General features: G+C 39.1%; 1 protein-coding gene across 1 annotated transcript in view; it reads right to left on the bottom strand.

Moving 5' to 3' along the window:
• Positions 1-518: 518 nt before the first annotated feature.
• igdcc4 (immunoglobulin superfamily, DCC subclass, member 4) overlaps positions 519-23,678 on the bottom strand; it is a 108,281-nt gene continuing 85,121 nt past the window's right edge. The window contains exons 10-20 of the mRNA XM_028441345.1: positions 22,536-22,718; positions 21,658-21,870; positions 19,397-19,498; positions 17,283-17,469; positions 16,817-16,944; positions 14,389-14,559; positions 14,125-14,259; positions 11,757-11,859; positions 11,435-11,615; positions 11,133-11,261; positions 519-7,513 (exon numbers count right to left, since the gene is read on the bottom strand). Of these exons, the coding sequence (XP_028297146.1) occupies positions 6,977-7,513; positions 11,133-11,261; positions 11,435-11,615; positions 11,757-11,859; positions 14,125-14,259; positions 14,389-14,559; positions 16,817-16,944; positions 17,283-17,469; positions 19,397-19,498; positions 21,658-21,870; positions 22,536-22,718 (2,069 nt within the window). The 3' untranslated portion in view covers positions 519-6,976. The remainder of the gene's footprint in view (positions 7,514-11,132; positions 11,262-11,434; positions 11,616-11,756; positions 11,860-14,124; positions 14,260-14,388; positions 14,560-16,816; positions 16,945-17,282; positions 17,470-19,396; positions 19,499-21,657; positions 21,871-22,535; positions 22,719-23,678) is intronic.

Below are 23,678 nucleotides of genomic sequence, written 5' to 3'. Positions count from 1 at the left end.
CAAGAGTACATTTTCTGTCCTGTCAAATAGATCCATGCTATTCACAACAACAACTCGCCACTGTCTCCAATTAAGGAAAAGAAAAGTTTCTGACTGTGTTGAGTCATACCGAACATTATTTAACTCATTTGAAATGAACAGGTATGAAAAATATATGCATTTTTAATTGTGAAAAACTGCTGTTTTTACTGTTGTAAAAAGACAACACTGGTCATTGATTAAATCTTTCCTTGATGTTTATTTACAGAGAAGAGGTTTTCCACAAATGCTGTGAGATTTGACATGTTTCACATATGGTTCCACAGTGGAAATAATTCTACAGACCACAAGCACTACCTTTGATGTGAGCGATTCTTTAGAACAAGCAATGTTTCTATCACAAGTCGCCATGACTAACACTGAGTAATCCATCTGTTGTTTACAGACTAAGAAAATTGCACTTCTATAAATGTAAAGAGGATAGTCCAAAGTTGCTCATGGCCTAAGAGGAAGAGCTAGTCTAAGGAGGTCTCCCTACGACTGGCACCTACAGTAGCGTCTATAATCAATGAGGTCTGGCTTGGCACACAAAGCTTGCAAGGTGTCTTGAGTAGCTGTAGTAGTGTCGCTGGTGGGATGTGAACACAGAACCCGAGTCTGTGCTCACACATTCTGAGAAGTCGACTTTAAGCTGGTGTACATAAAAAAATGTGCCAAAAATAAAAACAAGATTCAAATAAAACAAGTCTCACAATAGTGTGACATCACTGGACAGGGCAGCTCACCACAAAGCACCAGAGAATACTGAGAAGAAGCTGTGTAACAGATAAACACCGACTGCATTTTGTACAAAATAGATCATCTGTGCACGATGGGTTCACAATGAGGCTTGGACACCAAAATGACATGTAACTGAGCTGAATATGCTGGCATGATCCCCTTCGTCTTTATGCTATAGATGGGGCACCTGAGTAGAGAAGAAAGACTTGTTTAATGGCCGTCTGCACTGAGAGGTACTGTACACGAGCCGTACGGAGCGCATGTCCTTTCCGCTCTTTTTTCTCCTGAAACAAAGACTCCTTGGCCTGCCTTCAATCGAGGCTCTCACACAAGTTTAGCTTCGATTTCCTTCCAAAGTTCAATAATTGCTCCAACAACGTCTCCATTACACTATCCTCTCCTCATTTGTTTTTCTCCTTCATTGCTCGACTAGGCCATCCGAGTTACTGTGATGAGTGAAAAACCCATGCTGAGGTAAAAAAAAAAAAAAAAAACAACCCATCATATAGAATAACTAGGTGTTCACATTTACATGTTCTACTGATCAAAGAAATGTGCTGGATCTCGAAAAACGACAAGAATGAAAATAAAGAAGTTGAGGTACGGTGAAATCCAAACAATTACCCAAACATTACATCTTAACAAAATGGTAAAAGATGATTCTGAAGTTGCGTATATTTGACAGATGGTGTTCCTATTAGAGGTCTGATGGAAAAGTGGGCATCCTCAATGTCCAATGTGCAATTGGACAAGGTCATTCTTAGTTACACACGTCCCTCCATCTGTTACATATATACATAACAGAAAATTGTTGCTGAAGAGGAAAAAAACACTTGCTCAGCTTTTAATTATGTTAGGCTTTGAGTGTATTCGTCACATTTTTGGGTTTAAGATCTGCAAATGCTGGAAGACCTCGGCTATCAGGACAGTATAGGAACACCTTCTGTGAATTCAACAACTTTTCTGTTTCAGGTACAGAGCACACAAAGGATGACAACGGACCCGGTTCGAGCGAGGTATGTTCAATATCAAATTGGAATGCCTTTGAAAACACATGTTTCTCGAAGAATAGAGTGAGATGCACCAAACTGTATTCAGAAATAACCTGGGTCAAACATGAACGCACTTGGTTTTTTGGTGGTTTGATAAAAGTCTGATATGCAGATGCATATTCTCAAAATCCTAATGCTGTAAATCATTGTTTGTCATACACCATGCTACAGCAGGTGTCTTCTTACAAAAGCTCATTTGCTCCAACTTTTTGAAACCTTTCTTTATTTTGAGCTAAAAAATGTCTTATAAGACATGTTTTTTTTTTCCTCTCCTAATGACAATATAGGAAATTAGACTTAAGTGCGTTGAACATACACAGTTGTTCAAATCTGATGCTCTTATTTGTCCCCAAATAACTAGAAAAGGATGTTTGACTCAGGTTTGCTATAAAAAACACATTCATTTCTGTCCATCAAATTACTGCAAATGCAAGACAACAAAAACACTTGATTTGATGATGTACATACATGGCAAGGCTAATAAAATACAACTATTTGAGGTACCAAACCCTGTATTTTGCTCATAAATTCAGGGGCAATGAAGCCTTGAGAGTAAACACAATTACCAAGGTGAAGAAAACCTGCTGAGAACGTTTCGTACATTAAGTAAGAAACTATTTACATTGCCGACGCTGATGTGTTGGAGCTAAGCTACTGAGATGTTTACAGTTATATGGACATTATAGTTGGCAAGAGAGATAGGACGAAGAGGTTTTATCCACTTCATTTTTACAGATGAATCACAGAAAGAAATCCCCTGAGAGAAGAGGAAACAAACAACAGAGCTAATCAACAGTTCTGTTTGGAGTTCAAAAGTCAACATTCTCGATCAACTTCACGTCAGCAAACTTGTCAAAGCGTCACAGACATGTATGACACATTATTGATAGGATCATTTTACATCTTATTTGTACAGACTGATGCTGGTTTGTTACATTAAAAGTAGATGACTATCTGACTTTAAATGAACCCTTTTTTCATGTGAAACACCAAGCGTACAAAAGTGAATACTTCACCACCTGCAGGCAATGGGTGTACTACAGTTTTATTACTCACGTCAGCTTTTTCTGACAATCTTTGACCATATTTACTCATGTGCAGCTCGAGCTTTTAGAAAAGTGACATTCATTTTAAAGTTACTGTCATTCATTCCAATCAACGAGCATCAGTGTCTTCAATGTACAGAGTGACACACACACCTCCACCTGTGTGTACTGTAACACAATAGGGCTATAGAAGGAACCAGGGTTCCCACACCTTTTTCACAATGCTTTTTCAAAACTTTTCGAAAATATTTTACCAGAATTTCCATGGCTTAGTTCTGAAGCGCTAAGATCTTTTTCCGCATAAGCATTTCCTGGTTTTTACCGTACGTCAGCTGAACTGATCTTACCTACTCACAGTTTTATGAATGAGGCAGGGAGTGAATTTGCGTAAATTTGTGAGATCTAGTGATTCCCGCTCAATAATGCTGCCGGTTTGACTTTTCATCTTTGGGATTTAACATTAAAATAAAATAGGCTATATTTCCAAATCTGTGACTTGTCAAGACTGGAAAATCAAATTCGATAACTTTTCCAGGAATTTCATGACCGTGGTGACCCTGATGGTGTAATACTGTGCTGCATGACTTTATTTGATGGTTCCGATGTATTGTGACTAAATTGAAGTATTATACTACCGCCGACACTGTATTCTCTTAAAGAGAGCGCTTCTATAAGTTTTTCATCATCAAACCACCCAATGACTTCGCCATTGCTGTGATGAATGTGACAAAGGCATGTGGGGATAAGAGGTCACACACTTACTATTGGTCATTTATCTTCCTACGGTTGATGGAAATTACTGTTATTTAGACTTTGACGAGTAGACCAGTGGTGCATTCCTAAAATTGTGTAACATGCGTAAACTTCTTTTCAATCATTCAGTTTGCAGATTTAGTTTAGCTTTTTTCAGAGGATAATTTCCATATCTCAATATTTTTTATAGTTTACCTTATAGTGAAACTTAGGGTGAGTTTGGAGCGTAACCTGTAACTCTAGCACCATGGTCTATTCGCCCATTTGCCAAATCATATGATTATAAGAAATGTGGACCCTATAAACGACCAGTGTACAACACCATACACACACCAACACCATTCTGACCAACTATGATAGCTAATTATTTGTTTCCTGTGCCCTCTCTGATTACCCCCTTTTTAATTTTTTTCCACTTTGTTTTGAATCTAAATTTTAAATACATATATAATAGTTAACAGTGATCCCTCAAGAATAGCTTTGATAGATAATTTTGTGCTCTAATATACAATTCATATATTCAATAAAGCAGTCTACAAAATAACTTGTCAATTTGATGAGGCTTGCCAAGTGCCTGCTACATTCAATAAATTCATTTTTCTTGACAGTGTTTGTGTAAAAAGTCCAGATTCAGCAAAAGGAACACCTTCTTATTTCTTTATGTGTCCAACAAAATAAGTCGCAGTATGATTCATTACCTGCAGGTGCCAAACAAGCTAAAGCAAATGCTTACATTGCTTGTTGCTGGTGCAACATTTAAAAACTGCAACTCACACTGCATGGACATGCCTTTATGTTTCAGCTAGTGGTACCGACAAGTAACATTATACCAAGAGATACAATCAATCTCATCGAATGCACCAGAAATACAAAACCTCAGCGAATTTAAAAACATACAGTCAGTGTCAAACACTTTTTTTTTCCTCCCCATCGTTTGTAAAGTCAATCTACAGTATGTAAAGAAAAGGTCTTAGAAACATGCCAGTCATGTTAAAACTAGCAAAAACCACACTGGAAACGGTCCTGAAAACAAATGAGGTAGAGCTGTTGATAAGGAACAGGAATGCACCAGTTTTCCATTTTTTATTTTCAGTATGGTAGTTTATTTTCCGTTTTTTTTTTTTTTTTCTTTCTTTTTCAGATTGATTTATGTTCAACAGCTTAGGATCATTGTCAAATTAAAAACAAAATCTTTTACGTGAAAATTTTTGGATAAATTATGCCATTCTCTGCAGATTTCTGGCATGGAGCCGGAAGACAAATAAATATAATACATTTTCTACAAACCCAGAACAAATATAGTTCAGGAGTCGAACCATGGATTCTTAGAAAAACTGAAACATGGAATGGCTTCGTAAATCTGACACACTAGAAAAATAATCAAACTGATGAATGGTGTTTGGAGACGGGTGCATCCCTGACTGGGCTAACAGAAGGACTGCTCTGTTTCCTTTCACTGCAACCATTCTAATAAAAACACCCCCCCCCCAAATGAAATGCATAAACACAAAGTTTGATTTAAAAAAACAAATAATTCTGTTCATTAAAATATGTTTTTGTCAAATTAAGCATTTCTCCCTGGTTTCCAAAAAAAAAAAAAAAAACCACCCCACATGGGTAGAAAACAGCTGAAAAAAAGAGAGAATCACTTACATCTTTCTAACGCCATGATACGTTTTATCACATCTTGTCTTTTTTTCCCTTCTTTTTTCCTCGTTCTAAACAAGGCAATCAGAACCAACCTACATGAATATCTGTTAAGGTTTCATTTATTCAGACAAGGTTTTTCAGGAATATTTATCTTTCATTGTTTCGACTAGTCTTCCTCAGAGGTGATATGCCTTGACGTGTCCCTATACGAGTCCTCTTATAAGGAAAGCATCAAAGTAGAGCTCCACAATTAATCACATTTTAATCGTGATCACGATTTTGGTTGCCACGAATTAATGAAACTGATCGTCTGCAAAATGTACATTTAAAATACGGGCTCTGCACTCTGCAATGATCCATTTATTATGTTAGCCTTTGGTACATTTGAAATTATTGGGTTTATTTTCCCCAAATTTTTGAGACTTTCAACATGGCTGCTGCTTGGTTTAAGGGTGTGCAGCGTTGGATTTGTTTGGACTGCAATGATACGGTTCATGAATTATTTCATAAAATTGTCTTAAATGCAGCTTTGCAGAACAGCTCAATGTTGACAGGGTAACTCAGGATAAGTTTAAAGCTGCATAAAGGGCTTTTAAAATTAACTAAAGTGGGTCTAATATCCTAAAAAACACCCCGTAAATATTGACCAGCAGGTGTCCTCAATGAGCAGTGAGGGTCATAGGCACCATTGGTGCTCGGGCCCTAATAACAATTAAAAAAATTGCATTTGTGTGTGTGTGTGTGCATCAGAATTAAATTTGAATTAGGAATTAAGTGTTTACAAGGTCAGTTTAAAGAGGATTTTACTTTTAATCTGAATTAAAGCTCCCATGTAAACCATTCTTGAAAAAGTTACTTAACCTCCCACTTTTCCATAGTAAGACACACTTCCTACGGGCGCTGCACTAGTTGATCAAAATAATCCTGATTATCATTTTGGCCATAATCATGCAGCACTACATCAACGCATTTTCTGAAGGTTTTCATGTGTCCCTATGAGTTCTTTCTTGTCTGAATAAATGAAAAACCTTAACATAATATTTCAAAAAAAAAAAAAAAAAAGACAAAATTAACTTACTGGAATTATTCGACCGATATAAAGTATGCCTCCATGAGCCACATCACTAGTTAGGACATGTGCAAATGAGACTCTCCCCTTGACTGTTTGAATTACTGTGGTAGTCAAAACATGTAGCATTTATATGTGTGTTTTGTGTGCGTGTTGTGTGTGTGTGTGTACCCTGAGACAGCACGAGGGTGATGGGAGACACAGGTGTTGTTGAGATTAAGGCTGGTTTCTCAGTGCCACTGTAAATAGTGAATGTTCACGTTCAACCTACATTTCGATGATGACATCACGCCTGCCTTCTCACGCACTGAGGAAACATTCCCAGATAATTCTCTCTTTCCCAGTTGGATTACACCTCATTCTGCTTGGTTAAGCTCAATCTTTCTCCTATGGACAGGAGAGGAAAAGTGTGATGGCAATGTAATACCCAAGATACAGTACTTTATCACTAAAAATATAGTGTATATGTACACTGTATCTACAGATGAAGGAAAGGAATAAAAATGATTATAAAGTACCTATAAAACTTTGAAAAAAATTGAATAAAAACAATGATTAGGTACATTAAATGACCAATGTGGATGTTGCCTGCGTACGTTAATACCCAGTCAGTACAGGTAGCCGATGCGATGCCCTACATACAGACGTTATGGGCACAGATAAGTTTGTGCTGCTGAGGTAGAGTGGACGAGGCCGGAGCTGACGAAGGGAGACGGAGACAGCCCAGCAGTGATAACCTTTCCTGATGCAGCAGGGCAGTGTCTTAAGTCCCCATTATCCAGATGCTCTGACCTCAGCACTGACCTCACAGTCTTAGGAGAGTGGAAGCCATTTGTTAGCCCAATGTCTTGCTGCAGCTCTGTGTCAGCTATTGGCCGTTGTCCTTGGCCTGTTAGCTCTCTGTTGCAATTTGCCACCAATGTTACAGTGGTAAGAGTAAAAGAAGAACTTTGGGCCGGTGATTGTTTTTCTAAAGGTTCCTCCTCCCTGGACAGACTTGTCTCACTCAAAGGAGAATATCTGTCCTGTGAATATGAACATTCCTCTGTGGAGATGGTGTCCTTCTCACTGTCGCCCTCCTCCTTCTCTCTCCCCGTCCCTGGGTTGGACAGCTCAGAGTGAACGATGACTTCAGCCTCCACCTGGTTACTGCATAGCGACGTACCCAGATGGTCTTCTAAGGCCTGCAACCAGAGGTGTGAAGAGTATTGATATATCCTACTCAAGTAGAAGTACTGTTACTTGAATGAAATTGTACTCAGGTACAAAGTCAAGTAAGCCAAACATGAAATACTCAAGTACAAGTAAAAAGTAGCTCAATTAAATAGTGCTCAAAGTGAAAGTTACTAGTTACTTCCTTTGACCAAAAGCTTGGCAACTACACAAGTGTGCAGATGTATTTTTTGCACAAATGAATAAATAAATTCATAAGCTCGAAGTATAGCTAAATTTATGATCTCTAAAACTAAATAACCAGCATTCAATGCTGTTTTGGCGCGGTGCATTACGTTTAATCTGATTGGTCGGCTATGATGTGTTGCATTTGATTGTTGTCTAGTCGTTTCATTTTTTGTAGTTTCACAGTAGTCCGTTGATCATTTAAAAACAAAAAAAATTATAATAATTTACTCAGTAACTGTTTGGTGTAGAAATGTAATTAATTACTTTTCTTCTTTTAAAACATACTTAAGACCAAGTAAAATTACTGATTTGGAAATATACTCAAAAAAGTACAAGTGCACATATAAGCAACTGAATTCCTATATTGTGAGTACTTGTAATCAGTTACTTTCTCCTCTGCCTGCAACAAAAAAACTACATTATTGTTTCCTTTTCTTTTCATGGCCTTATCAACATAATCAGCAACCAGCCAAAATGTGAAATAAATAGGAATTATATTTAAACACCCCTCAGAAACACAATCTTAATGCATCAAAGTTGCACTTTAGGATGGACAAGTATTTCACTATTAATAGGCATTAAAAGTGCTGGATAAAAAGCCCATGAGGTGGCACTACTCTACAATTATAGAAAAACACATCCTTTAAAGGAGCATAGGGTAGGATTTAGAAATCAGACTCCAGCTTACAGCCATACCGCTCTGATTAAGTCCGATCTCACAAGCTAAACAGAGCTGGGCATGATTAGTACTTCATTGGGAGACTGTCTGGGAATACCGTGTGCTGTAAGTTTAAAAAAGAAAAAAAAAAAAAAATCAGTCACCATAGTGACACCACAGCGGTTAGTGTAACTGCAGCCATCAGCCAAACCGCCGCAGGAACGCGCATCTAATGTTTGTTTATCAACAGAGCTGATACTGTAACTAGAGGATGGATGACAGACCAAACCCTGACGGGACCCGAAGGCACCGGTCTGGTCTTGTTCGGACAGATATTTAGAACTGGTGGACGGGTTCGGGTTCAATCACATAGTGTCGTTTGCGCGTGGTCTGAAGTGAGTGCAGTAGCAGCCACAGCTGATGTAGCCCTGAAGAATAAACAGGGAGAGCTGTGATCCAAAGAGAATGGAGCAGGGAACAATTATAAAGGAATACACCGTTGAAACGTTCCTTTTACTGCACAATAACATGGATTGTCCTTATCTTTGATACATGGATTATATAAATAGATTTCATGGGTCTCTTGCCTGTCTCTTGTTTGTGTTTCACTTTCTCTTGTTATCCGTGCACTGATCTGATGTTGACATTAAAAGTGGTTTGTTAATGAAATTGATGCTTACCACTAAAACAAAGGTAAATATGTCATTTCTTTGAGAAAAAAAAAACAGTTTTTCACTGTTGTGTCGGACTCGGACGAGAAAATGCAGCCTGATCCGCTGTGACACGGTTATTTATTTACTCTCCGTTTATTGACTGTTTACTGCAAGACCTGTACACATGCCTCTGCATTCATCTGTGGAACCAAACAGTAGTTTAGTCCACCGTGCTCGTCTTTAAGCCGTCTTTTTAGCTCTTGACTCCACGTCCACAGAACTGGGCGGGAAAATCAGACAAAATGTATCGCACAATCTTTTTAAGGCAAAAGGTAGAAATATGTGTGAACTCATTCTCTTTGGTTTAAAGTGCTTCATCAACCATTAGCATTAAAAAACTTAAAATTCCTATTTATTTTTTCCCAAATCCTGCTCTATGCTCCTTTAAGTCTAGATAGTTTTATTAAATTCACATTCTTAAAATTACAGTTTAAATGTGTATACATCTTGTGCCAGACATTGTGGGTAAAATGATAGAGAAATGTAACCCCTGCGGTGTCACCACAAAAGGTGCAGCCAACAATGACTGTAGACGAGCCAAATGTAAGACCACTTTCAGTCAAAGTACCTCCACAGTAAAGGGTCCACGGATCTGGTACAACCTACCTGCTGAACTCAAAACCCTCACAGATCTGAACGTGTCTTCTTAAGCTCCAGCCACTTTTCACTGAAAATCGTATACCCATAACAATAATGTTTTTCTAAGCTTTTATATGACGTACATAGATATTTTTTGTTCAGATGGAAGTAGAACCCTTAGCGGCTACAGATAATGTGACATTTTGTAAACATATGATACTGAGTGACAATAAATCATGTTTTAAATACAGAAATATGTAGTCCACCCAAAAAAAACTGGAGATTTACATCAAATATAAAGTAAATTCTCATTATCGAACGCTATAAACACATTTTTGTACAAAAAAGTTCAGGCGGAAGCCCACTTTCCCACAACTGTGCCAAAGTTTTCCACAAGCTTGGGAACTGTAATATGTCAGTGAAATTGATTCCAATCATTATTAGTCTCGTGTTTGACCACTAGATGTTGCAATTTGGCTTGAAAAAAACAGGTCTAGGTTTCGGTAGTGCCATGCGTAATGCTATTTTTGGTTCCACAGTTATAGTTGGGTCTCGTTCAGCAGTGCTTTGACCAATCAGAATGTTTGACACGGATTGGACAGATTTCCCGACTGTGAAATGGCTGGTCATCTGTAATGGCGGTGTTTATCTGACGACACGATTTGGATTTATCAAAATATGGAGTTTTATGCACATTGGAGAAACTTTTGATAAGAAACAACAAAGGTAAGACACCATTTGTCGTCATTGCTGAAATTTTCTGCTGTGTATTTTCCGATTTTGTCGCGGTGTTTTGGTACATAACATACCCGACCTGTAAATCAGTCGATTCAGCATGGCCTGTAGTTTCACGTAGGCTCTTGTTATAGAGATCTGTGTTTATTTTGTGAAGCAGAAAACTGAAAAAGACCGAGTTTGCAGAGTTGTCGACTTTTCCATCTTTGAACAAAATGGCCTGGTGGGTGCGCTGTGGTCTTTTGTTCTGAATGTGGGTTAGCTACAGTTTTAGCTGAGTTTCTTAGGATTACGGAGAGGTATAGAATGTGTGATTTTATTCATTTTTTACAACATTATGATACGTGAGTGTCACGGAAGTTGGAGCTGCCCCCTCCGGTGGGTCCATTGGGGATGAAGAGGTTAACTGCAAATGAAAGCGCTGGTTAAAGTTAAACCAAGCCTGCGAATAATCTTGAAAGTTTGTAAATTATTTATATTTTAGCATGTTGTATGTATAACTGACATGACATCGGTTGCTATTTAAAATGCAATAATGACCTCTGTTCTGTCCCTCCTTAATAAATTAATATAAATAAATAAACACATTTTTTGGTGGTAATTCACTAATTTCTGTCTCATAGTGAGTTGTGCCCTCAGGCTAAATGAGGCTAAAGTGCCTTGCCAAAGACGAATGCTTAGCAATAGAAAGCCACTGTATTTAGTTCATTAACTTACCATGCCATTATCAGTAATCAGCATGGTGAGAGCACCATTATTGAGGGTTGGAGAATCTTCTGAAATGGTGTCTCTGTATCTGGTGATTCTGTTGGCCCAGTTGTGGCTCACAGAGCCGTTCCAAGCAGCCTGCAAAATAAACAACACAAACGATACCACTCCATTAAAGAATGAATAAAATATATATGAATGGACACTGAGAATATCCAAGACCCATCTGGGGTTTTGCTTCCCCCCTTGTAGGTTTTGACCTCGGGTTCAGGTGCTGGGGCATCCTCCCCCTCCCCTGGATTAACACTTGCCATCAGACTCTGTTCCTCTGGGCTCTCTGCTCGCAATGGATCAGACTCATGACTGCCCAGGGGCATCAGTGTCTCCAGCTCATGACAATCATTACACTCTGGCATGTCAGAGTTCTTGGGGCAACCTCCTTCCCTGTACTGAGGCGTCACGGCTGTAGAGTGAAGATCCACGGATACGTCACTTTTTGGAGTAATGTTAAGAAGAAAAAAAGAAGAGAAGACACAGGGATGAGCTGATTGCCAACACAAGGTTTTATGAACAGCATTTATGCTTATAGAAACGAGATTGCAATTAAAGTCAATGAGTGGTAAATTAACCAACCTGGATTTGCTGTTACGAAAGCTATTACACATGCAGAGGAGAACGCATATCAGTCCCAGACACACACCAATGATGATTCCTATTACAGCATGGACATCAAGTTCTATTGGAAGAGGGAAAAAACACATAAGGGGAATACATAAATAAATAAAAAAAAACAAGAGCATTGACGTCAAAATATTTTTCTCTCTTATGCAGCGTTCACACCAAAGGCGCCAAAATCGTGCTTCACGCCTTTAGTTGGACGCTTGTGCTCACTGAATCAGATGCTTGTCACAGCGCGAAGATGCTCAGGACACGTGTCCGAAACAAGTTGGGAAAAGAGCGCGTCAATGGGAGGGGCTTCTCTGTTGCCAGTGGTGTTCATACAATGGATAATATTGTGATGATCAGTTACATTCATAATTCACCCAGTGACTGTGAAGTGGTGGGGAACATTGTGTTGAGAAGGCTGCGTTTCTGGTTGGATGTATTTTGGTGTTAGTGTGTGCACTGTGATGTCAGAGGGCTATAAAGAGTTCCTTGCTGAACCCGGCACCTCTGACTCCCATTCATCGGCTCTACAATATCGAGAGAGTGGCTTGGCTTTATTTGCGCCTCTGCGCCGTTTCTGGATTTACCAGAGTTGCACTTGGACGAGAGTCGCTTTCAGCGCTACTTTTATCTCTCCTGTGCACAGTTTGACGACCTGCTGACCCGCATCGGTGCTCGCATCTTCTATCAGGACACCACCTACAGGCGCTCTATTCCAGCAGAAGAGCGCCTGTCCATCTGTCTCTGTTTTTTTTTCATTATTCTGAATTTGTCACGGTCGATGCGCCGCGGTATGCCCCAAAAGTTCAACAATCTCAACAGCCAGACACATGTCAAAAGCATTCACCGAGCAAAAAGCTTAAAAAACGCAACGCACGGGAGGCCTGGGACGCGCATCGGGACCTCCGACGCTTCCTAGAAGCGCGTCCACCATATATTGTGAAAGTACACCTGACGCTTCTGAGTGTGTGTTTCTGGTGTCATTGTGTTGTTTGTCTGTTGTTTTTATTATTCAGTATATTTTTCTCTTATTTTGTGTGTTTTTGTTGTCGTTTTGTGAGTTTCTGGTAATATTTAGTATGATTATTAAGGGTGTAATAATACATGTACTGTATGTATTGAATCGTTTCGGTACAGGACGTTCGGGTACAGGGTTGTGTACGGGTGAGTTCCCGGACTGGAACGGAAGTTGCGTGTGTTTGCTTCCGCCTGTAGCTACATGTGCCAAGTAGTAACGGCTGCAGCCCCTGTACGTCATGGCTAATGCGAGCGAAAAAACAGAGCTGGAGGACCCTCCCCTGTTGCTAAAGTCTGCTGCTTGAGAACACTTCGGCTTCCGGGTGAAATACTGCAATGGAGAAAGACAAGTGGATAAAACGAGGGCAGTGTGTCAACATTGTTCAGCTGAGATCAGGTATGTTTCCGAGAACACGACGAACATGCTAACTCACTTTAAATGACACCACCCGAGTGTGAATATCACTGCGACAAGAAAAAAAACGTCCTTAGTGCAAACGCAGCTGACTGGCCAAAGCTATAACAACTGCCATCGGAGTCTTTATAGCAGCATAGATAAAAGCTGTTAACAAGCTGTGAGGAGCTTATTTTGATAAGAATTTATGTATTTTTTGTTTTTGAATATTATTACCAGGCAGCACTTTACAGCAGTATAGTATTTTTTGTTTGTTTTTTCTGTATAATTTTAAATACATTGTTGGTTTATTAAAGTTTTGAATGAAAAAGCAAATTTACGTTTTGCATTTGTCGCTGCCAGCAGATCTGCACTTACTGCAGACAATGTGGACAAGTACATTTTTCTGGTCAAAAATATGAAGGTCTAAACCAAGGGCTACGTGCTGGAACTCTGATGTACTTTTTGTTTGTTAAAAGCTGTTAACAAGCTGTGAGCTTATTTCTATAATATTTAATGTATTTATTGTTTGAGAATAGTATTACCAGGCAGCACTTTACAAGTATTGTTTTTTTTTTTTTTTTTTTTTTTTTTTTTTACATTATTTTCATATTATGTATAATGTTAAATACATTGTTGGTTTACTAAGGTTTCGAGTAAACAACAAGCAAATTTATGTTTTGCATTTTGTTCCATACTGTACCAAAAATGAACTGAACCGTGACCTCAAAACCGAGGTACCGAAACGTGATTTTTGTGTATCGGTACACCCCTAATGATTAGCATTTTAACTAAAAATAAACATTATAAAACCCCATATTTTGAATGCTTTCATTTGTTATTTTTCCTCTCTCTCTCTCTCTATAGTACCCTCTGTAGTGCCATCGCGTACCCCCATTTGAGAAACACTGACCTAATACATACCGTATGACTGAAGTGGAGTGTAAACATCCTTAATGGGTGTATATGGCCCAGGCCCCACATCTGTCGAAGCTCCCAGCTTAAAAAAGTAGCGTATACCACTAGACAAACCCTGTACCTCCACACTGGTGATATTCCCTTGGAAAAAGAAAAACACTGACATCAAGAAAATAAAAAGGTGGCAAAATATTACAAGTATAAAAAAACAAAAAACAAAAAAAACCCATGAAGACACATTATAATTGACATGTTTGTTTAAAAACTGACCATCCTGAGACAGATTTTTCCACATGTGCACTGGCTCGCTGAGGTTCCAGCTGTACAAAATCCTGTATCTTATGATAATCCCGTTAGGCTCCAGTGGAGGGCGCCAGCTAACCAGCACAGATGATGAGTCCACAGCCCTCAGGTGCAGCTCCTCTGGAGGGGTGGAGGGCCCTGAAGGGGAAATGAGGACAGGGTCAGTAATTAGACCTGGAAAGGAGGACTCACAGCTGGGGAATGTATTCTGCCATGGGGGTGGGGGGAAAGGGGAGGGGATGGCATGTTGTGTGACGACCATCTGTGTCCTCATGTCTTCACCACCTGAGTCCAGCTGGGTAGAGCCATGCGGGGCAGAATGGGCAGGGGCCGAGGCACAGGTGATGATACGTGGTGCAGCGGTGTGCGATGAGGTGATTGTTGGTAATAATATCATTACGGCCACCCACTCCTTCTCAACCAACCTCACCTAAGTGACACATAGTGCACACACAGGAGCTGCTCCTCACGCCTAAGTGTTTTATTACAGACAGTTATTGTCGGCTATTCACAACAGCTCCGTCGACTCAGGATTGCCAACACTCTGAAAAAGCACATACTCTAAGTGTCAAAGCAGCACACACATGCATCCAGACACTAACACACGCAAGCACACTAACACAACACGTGCACACACACACTAACACAACACGTGCAAACACACTAACACACCCAAGCGCCCACATACTAACACACGCAAGCACACACACTAACACACACAAGCACACACACACTAAAAACGCGTGCACACACACTAACACGCGTGCACACACACACTAACACACGTGTGCACGCACATACTAACACGCAAGCACACACACACACACTAACACACGCGTGCACACACACTAACACACGCAAGCACACACACCAACAAACGTGTGCACACACACACGAACAACACTTGCACACACACTAACACACGCAAGCACACACACATGAACACATGGCCTGCACATGCACTAACGCATGCGTGCACACACGCATACACACAAAGCATCTAAATACAGATACTAAATACAAATAGAGCAAAACAGCATATTTCTGTTGAAATGAGACAGTGTGTCATGAATGGACGTTCTACCTACTGTATGGATAAAGCTCAAACATGCACGCACACACGCACACAGTTCTTCTTGTTTCTGACTTAAATAAAATACAGTTTATTTCAACAGAATGCTATCAACCTTTGGAGACTAAGTTAAGGTCATTCATTAAACTTACCCTGCCATTATTCTAATTTTATCTCAACCGTAAACTTCTTTTGCTCCAAAAATTGTATTAAATATATTTAAGTATTTCACACTTTGCTTGATTTGAGATTGTAGCTTGCCTTTAAGAGTGTATGGTGGGTCCTGAAGCCAGACAGGTTGAGAACCACTGGTCAAATACATATCATAATTCAATCCGACACTCTGTCTCATATACTGAGCTTCATCCAGCACACTGTACCAGCTGGTGTTAATGGTTGAATGAAAAAACACAATGCAATGTGGTGTTCAAATCCTTAAAGGCAATCAATGTACTGGGGCCCTGAAACTGTTTCACTTTGAAACAGCTAAACATGTGTGAGGATGTAATGTCTTATCCTGGGGTTGACTTCAGATTCAGTCTTACTAGATCCATACTTCTTTGACTAAAGGTCAATCAGCAGTTAGCGCTGTTGGTGAATCTGCAGCGGGTACTTCTCTGGTGCATTTTCCTCCCCAAAATCACTTTAATGTCCTCCCAGAGCCACAGTCAGCAGCTAACTGCTGGCTGTGGCTGCTCCGATGTGCAGCAAAAGCTCACAATAAATGCTTCTGACAGATCAGAAGTAGCTCGAACACACATATTTGTGTTGTCCTTCGTACAGTATAAGTATAACAGTATTTAATAAATGTGGAAAAAAGCTTTACAAAAACCTAAATAAAAAGGAAATTCAGAGAAATCTGTTTGGACCTGATGTGAACATTGCTACAATCGACGACTTGGTGTCGTATCCGGCAGAAAATGTGAGGTATAAGAAGTTAAAAATTGTTCAAAAAAGTACTTCAAATGTGTTTTGTTAAATAAATGTATGTAAGTATTTTGTTCATTGGTAATTTATTAGTGGAGGACCTATACCAAGCATGAATAACTCTCTAACTACTACATTCATCAACACCCTCACCAATAATAACAAAAAACATTTCGGTTTAAAGTAAAGCTGGAACAAAAATGAATAAATAAAATATCCACACAAGAGGCGCTCGCTCACGCACCACGCGATCCCCGTACCCTCTGAAAAATTATTTGTGAGAACCCTGGCCATTCAATATGTTCACCAGCACATTTGCACCTACATGTGATCTTTAGTCGAGGGTTGATCATCATGCTACGACAACATGAAAATCTTGACATGGAGGACACTCACGGTCAGGAAGAGTGGACTCCTCCACGGTGTTACTAAAGGGTCCGATAACGTCCACTCCATTAGACTGCACGGCCAGCTCATAAAGAGTGAAGGGCTTCAGGGACCCAAGCAGGATCTCCTGTGTAGAACTACAACACACCAACATGGCACAACACATCTAGTCAGGTTTTATCACATTTAGTTGCTTTATGTTTAATATATTTTTAATTAAAAACACATACCTACCTTTTGACAATAACGTGTTATGTTCAGGCTGCTGCAACCAAACTACAATAAGGTAATTTGGTTGCAGGCATTACGTAAGTTTGTGTTTTTATTTCTGGCTGACTCACATTGACAAATTATTTTGTCTACTCTATATGCAATAAAGCTATTCTACCAGCAGGGTTGTTAAAAAGGTAATTAACCCAGAGTCGCTATCGCCTCTTACGCAATAAATTACATCTGTGTAGCCAGATGTTCTTACCTGGTGTAATAGGAGACCAGGGATGCGTTGGTGGTTCCTGTAGGACTACAACGGACCGTGTAGTTGATGATGCGCACATTGCTAAAGCGAGGTTTCTCCCAGCGTAGCCAGATGGATGTGGAGCTGTTAACTGAGGCTTGGATGCTGCTTGGGGGCAGTGGGATTGGACGCAAGGGTGGCGGTGAAGCTGTGAGAACACAAGTACAAATTACTTAATTGACTGGTAATCACTGCAAATATTAATGTACCTCATTTCTGGACTAAAAGGCGCTATGTTTTTCCCACTATTTGAACCCCGTGATGCGGAAAATTTGTGACTTTTTTTTTTTGTTTTACATCCTTCATGCTGCCGAAAAAATAAGCTCCGTCACATTAGACCGACGAAATTACCGTTAAGGTGGACAAATAAAACCATTTACATTAAAGCACACTCCACTGAATCATTCTGATCAGTCATTTTGTCACGCACACACCCTGGACCTGAGGCTGATGAAGAATTTTTATGTAATTAGAACAGAAAGACGGAGACAGAGCGGATAACAGCCTGGATACAGTCAGTAAAATCAGCCAGTTTATAATAGATGGAAATGTTGTGAGATGTGTCTAGCTTCAATGTTTTTTAGATCAGGCAGCTAAGTGCGTAAACGTGAGTGAGTGCATGCGCACGGCCGATGCATATGTGTGTGTGCGTGAGTCTGCAGAGCAGACGTGTGTGTGCGTGCCTGTTAGTCCTGAGTAGAGTTCAACACGGCGACCGGGACCGGTAGCGAGGTTTACAGTGCAGTTAGTTAATACAGTACAGCTCTCCAAAACGGTCTGTTCTTTCTACACGGTTCCACCTTTGTGAGGTCTATGGGATTTAACACCGGTGGAGAAGCTGCCTTCGGCCCTGGAGAGTACGGATCTCCCCTGTGTCCCCCAACCACGATTAGGAGACGAAAACAGGAAAGGTTTTAACAGAAACATTTTAACAGTTTAGTTTGTTTAGAAGAGATCGCATCCTTTTTCTGACTCAGAGTCTGGACTCGGCGTGATCGCGCCGCGGTAGTTCACGGTAAGAAGAACGGACAGAGCGCTGTATCAGTCTGGTTCCAGTAAAAAGGTGACCATAAAAAGCTGTAAATTGACTGATAATTAAACGTGGGACAGTGAGGAGGTGAGTTCATGTGGAGATGGAAACTCATCAGAATAAACGGAAATCTCAGTTAAAGCCTTTGTCTGGATTTTTCTTGGAAAATGGCTAAATCATTGGAATGTGGCCAATATAGTGGTGCGATTTATAGTCCGGAAATTACAGTAATTTAATTTGAATTAGCTGGAAAGTACGGCTATGGGCTTAAAGCTGATATCCAGAGTTTATGTATCATTCTTTTGAAATGCGAAAAAATACCCAACCAGTCTTTTGCTATGGTCTACTGCCGGTGGTCATTTATATACATTAATGTATATGTCCTGCCTTCATCCTATAGACCCCTATAGAAATACAGGAAAGCGCCGACTTTGCCCAGCCAATAGGCTTTGACTTCCTGGAGTGGGCCACTGTCAATCAAAGTACACCATCACAACAGCAAACCGGTATCGCTGAGCAGCATAGCGTCATGGAGGAGCACTACGAAACTCCAGTTACCCATTCCATGATTGCCAACATATAAAGCTTCTATTAAAAAAGAAAAGTCCGGGTACAAAACTTGTGGATAAACGTCTTCGTGGCCGCAACAGAATTTATCTCGAAGCTGCTTTTCAAAGGTGGAGGGACTCGCTGCTTTTAAAAGGATTTGGCGACATTTCTCATGGACAGGTAATAAACATGTTTTGATCAAAAGTTATGGCACTCTAACTATAAATGTATAGTTTTTGTAGTTATGCGACTTTGTTATGTTTCGCAATGCGCGTGCACAAACGTAGAGGCGGAGCTTCTGGTAGATTGGCAGAGACAGAGGAGGAAGTAGAGCTGTTGAGGGCGGGACATCGAGAAGTTCTCTCAGAAACTACGGATTGCAGCTTTAATGGGGGAAAAGAGTAAAGATGTAATTTTGTTCTGTACATGTTCACATGAGCATGAATAACAGGAAAATATGTGTGGATTGGAACAGACATGTAAGGTGAAATCTTACATTTCGCACTGGTCCTGTCGGTCCTTCCCTTCCATACAGCAGCTGCTCCCTCTGTTTGCTTGTTGAAGGCCCAAATGCTCACCTCATACTGACGGTCATGGACTGACACAAACATAAACACACAGAAAATACAAATTCAATTTACTAAAGCAGTTAGGGCTTTAGGCTCTGCTATTGTGTCTGCCATTTATTATTTCACCCTCTACCTAATCAGGATCGCTGGAACCAATCCCAGCTAACTCACGGTGCAGAGCAGTGCACATTACAGGCGTTTACCTTCTAACTCTGTTTTCTTAATCAGGGTAAGGAAAGGTTTAATTCCTGAAGGGATGTGGTGCAGCTTAGGTTAGATTGTGCCATGGCTTGGCATACTTAAATAAAGGAAAAGATACATTATCATTCTGATCAGTATTCCAACCCTTTGATTACATTAAAATACATCATGCAGCAACATGGCTGTCAAAAACTGGAGTTTATAGCTTGTTTTGGGTGCAAAGCAACCGTGGAGTTTTGTTTCTTTCTTCCTTGAATTAATGTATTAGTGGAAAATACCCTTCATAAGCTAAAGAAAAAATTCAGAAATGCACCTCTGAACTAAGCAAATATATACATTTCTCGTGATTTTGAAAGGCAATATGAGTTCCTTTTTGATTTAATACTTCAAAGCAAAGTTTTTACCACATGAATACATAGTGTAGGCCTCATTGATACTTATTCAACCGTTAAAAAAAACATGTCAAAGGTTGAAATTGTCGCTCAAATGTTTGTTTTGATCTCCACCATAAACTCACTCTCATTGACATTGTCAGAAAAGTTTCCTGCATTGCATTGTGTGATGTGGAGTCTGGTAGACAAATGGAAAGAAGTAATTTTACTTGTTTACAGTTGGGATCAAAACTAACATTTGAGCGCAATTATAACCTTTTACATATTTTCTCAAGCAAATGATCTTGGATTTAATGATCTATAAGACCTACACTATGTCTTTATCTCATAATAAGTTTAATTTCCAGCATCTTTAATTAGTACATTCTGAGCTACCAAAAGTTTCCATATTACATGTAATGCTTTTCATCTGTAAAAAGTGGTTTTTTTTTGCTTTTCATTTGCTTTCTACTTTTGTAAAGTTTTAAAATCCACTTCCCAAAAACATTTTTTAAAACTACTTTTCACCATTTATTTCTTCAAAACCAGTCCCTAATGTACACAATAAAAAAGACAACTAGAATATTTGTATTTCCTGAAGAAAATGCAAGTGAGGATGGAGGTGCTGGCCAGCGTCACACTGTATTAGCTTTGTATTAGCATTAGCTAGCATTAGCATTAGCATTACCTAGCATTAGCATTAGATAGCATTAACAATAGAACTATCATTGGTTAGCCTTAGCTAGCATTAGCAAAACCTAGCAATATCATTAACCTAGCATTAGCACTAGCCTAGTGTCAGTGCCCATTCCTATCGCGGGCTTGATCTTTTCTTTCTTCTTTACACAGTTAAATATGTGACTGTTTTGTTGTGTTTTTAATTGTTAATTAAAAAAACATAAAAAATATAAATGGATAAAAGCACAATACACAACACTGACAATCAAAAATCAAACAGAAAATAAGATAAAAACTAAAATAAATCAGAATTCACTCAAAACATAAATTTCTAATTCTTTTTAAATAGCAGGGTTTCAACCTTTTAAATAATACACTAACTGCTGTAAAATCGGCCGACCGAATGTAGACGCGTTTCGTGCACACCTTGAATGTATCCAAGACGATCAGGCTCGTGAAACAATTGGGCACCGACACCTAGCATTAGTATTAACCGAGCATTAGCATTAGCCTAACGTTAGCACTAATCTAGCATGAGCATCAACCTAACCTTAGCATTAGCCTAGCAATAGCGTTAACACTAACCTAGCAATAGCATGAATCTAGCATTAGCACTAACCTAGCATTTGCATTAACCTAGTGTTTCAATGAGATTGAAAAAAGTTGAAATGGGTTGAAATTGTTAAAATGATTTAAAAAGGATGAAATGGGTGAAAGTAGCAGCTGAACGAAGGTGTTAAAGGTTAAATGGTCAATATCGGTTGAAGAATGGCTGGGGATGAAGGGCTTGAAATTTCCAATAGAAATTAATTGGAAAGAAAAAATGTTACAACATTAATAGTTACAAATTATAAAAGCGATGGGATAAATCTGTGGAACGTTCAGAATGCTTTGATAGCTTATTTGTCAAAATCATTACTAATAAAACAATAACTCACACAGTCCTGTGAGGACATGATATTTCGCCTTCTTCCGGAGCCTGATGGTGTGAGTCTGTGCTGCTCTTTGCTTGCCCGTTGGTTCGTCCGCCTCCATCTCTCGGCAGGACAGCTTGTACCCAGAAACCAGGGTGTGATTAGGAGAAGGCTGCCATGTCACGTTGAGCATGTTCTCTCTAGCTCGAACTTTGAGCTCAGTGGGAGCAAAGATCACTGGAAAAAAATAAAATATTTTTTACAGTTTCAGTATTCAGCATTCAGGATTGTTCATATTCTTTTTAATAACTTTTTAGTTTATTTCATTCAAGACAATAAAAAGGAGCAAAAAGAAGTAAAACTAAATTATAATTGTAATCACGTAATTGATCATTAATTACAATTATGGTGTAATTATAATTGTAATTTTAAAAATCTGTTGCCATCGGTATCGTAATGAAATTGTAATGGAGTTTAGATAGTTGACTTTGTAATTGAAGTTGACATGAACATTCTATAAAACTTGTCAATTGTAATTTAACGCAAAACGTTGGAACCATGTTACAGTTCTGTGTACAGTTCTACACATATGTAGCATAATACATTTCACATTCTTCTTCAACATATTAAGTGCTCTTGATAATTTGATGTCTTTAGATTGTTCCACAGTCTGACCCCATGAACTGCAATGCACTTTTCCTTTGTCACTTGTCAATTTGGGTTTTTCGAATACCTCTATTAATCACAAGATTCACAAGAATTTTAGTTTTTCTGTTTCCATTACTAAGGCCATAAATACAAATACACAAACATTAAATAACCAATTAAATAGTTTGACAGTTTCTTCCTTGAAATGAATTCCTTGTCACATGAGAGATAAGGTATGTGGAAGTGTTCTTTACCCATGCTGTGGTCGCTGTGGTTGTAGTGGGCTAACGTGTGGTGCTGAGCCCACTTAGAGGGAACCCCAAAGCCAACACCAGTCCCAGCTGCTATTCTCAGTCTGTACACGTGGTTGGGCTGTAGCTCCTTCAGAGTGAACTGTGTCTCATTTCCCCCAACCTCCACTGAGAAAACATTGTTCACTGTGAAAACACACACGCACGCACACACAGTCACTTTTTTCAGATTATCGTCATTTTTCATTTCTTCATAATTCCCATGAGCAATCATTCCTATGTCGATTATCACATTTTAAAACTTTGGCGGCTTCTTAAACACAGGGGTAACATGGAGGTGTTGTTTCCAAAATGAAATAAATATATATTAATTTAAAAGGTACATGAATGTACATGTTAAATTGAAACTACAGTATATTTTAACTTGTTTGACATACCTAAATTGATTGTTTTAGATGATACCCAAGACTGTCCATGAGTTGTTGTTTTAACTCATGGCTTGCTGGTGCAATGGTAAACATTGAATATCGGTCCAATATCAGCAAAGCAAAATTGTGTATCTGATTATATTGGCCTGCATATGAAAAATCTCCAATATAATATATTGATTTTATTGGATTTATTAAGGTTATTTTTCAGACTATTCTCAATTATTTATTTTTATATTATTCAAATGTAAAATAGTTGTTTGTTTAAAAGGGCAGTATTATGAAAAAAAATCACTTTATAATGTTTTTGCGACAGTAATATACATTCCTTTAGCCTCATTCAGATTTTCCTCCCTCCCTTGTTATTCCATATTTTGTAAAAAGTCAGCTCCTAACGGGCGAGTTGGATTTTTCTCGCTACTTGATGTCACCTCGCGGAGACTCCTCCTCCTGACAACCCTGGCTCCTCCTTCCCTATATAAGAATGTAAGCTCCTCCCTCTAAAACTACCTCACAACTAAAACAAATATTTATTTTTTTTACTGCATTTTAGTTTAACTAGATTTATATTCAACACAGTGAAAGTACAGAAATACAGTTGTTTAAGATTGCGTGTTGTTTTAATAAAAAATGAAAAAATGAAAATTTTAAATATTCAAAAATCTACCCCATTTACACTCCAGGGGACCCCATGGCAAAAAAACACTGGTTTAGTGTC

Source organism: Gouania willdenowi, chromosome 3 (assembly GCF_900634775.1).
Source record: "Gouania willdenowi chromosome 3, fGouWil2.1, whole genome shotgun sequence".
NCBI lineage: Eukaryota > Metazoa > Chordata > Actinopteri > Blenniiformes > Gobiesocidae > Gouania > Gouania willdenowi.
Note: the sequence above shows the minus strand (reverse complement) of the source record. Positions and strands in the feature narration are given on the sequence as shown.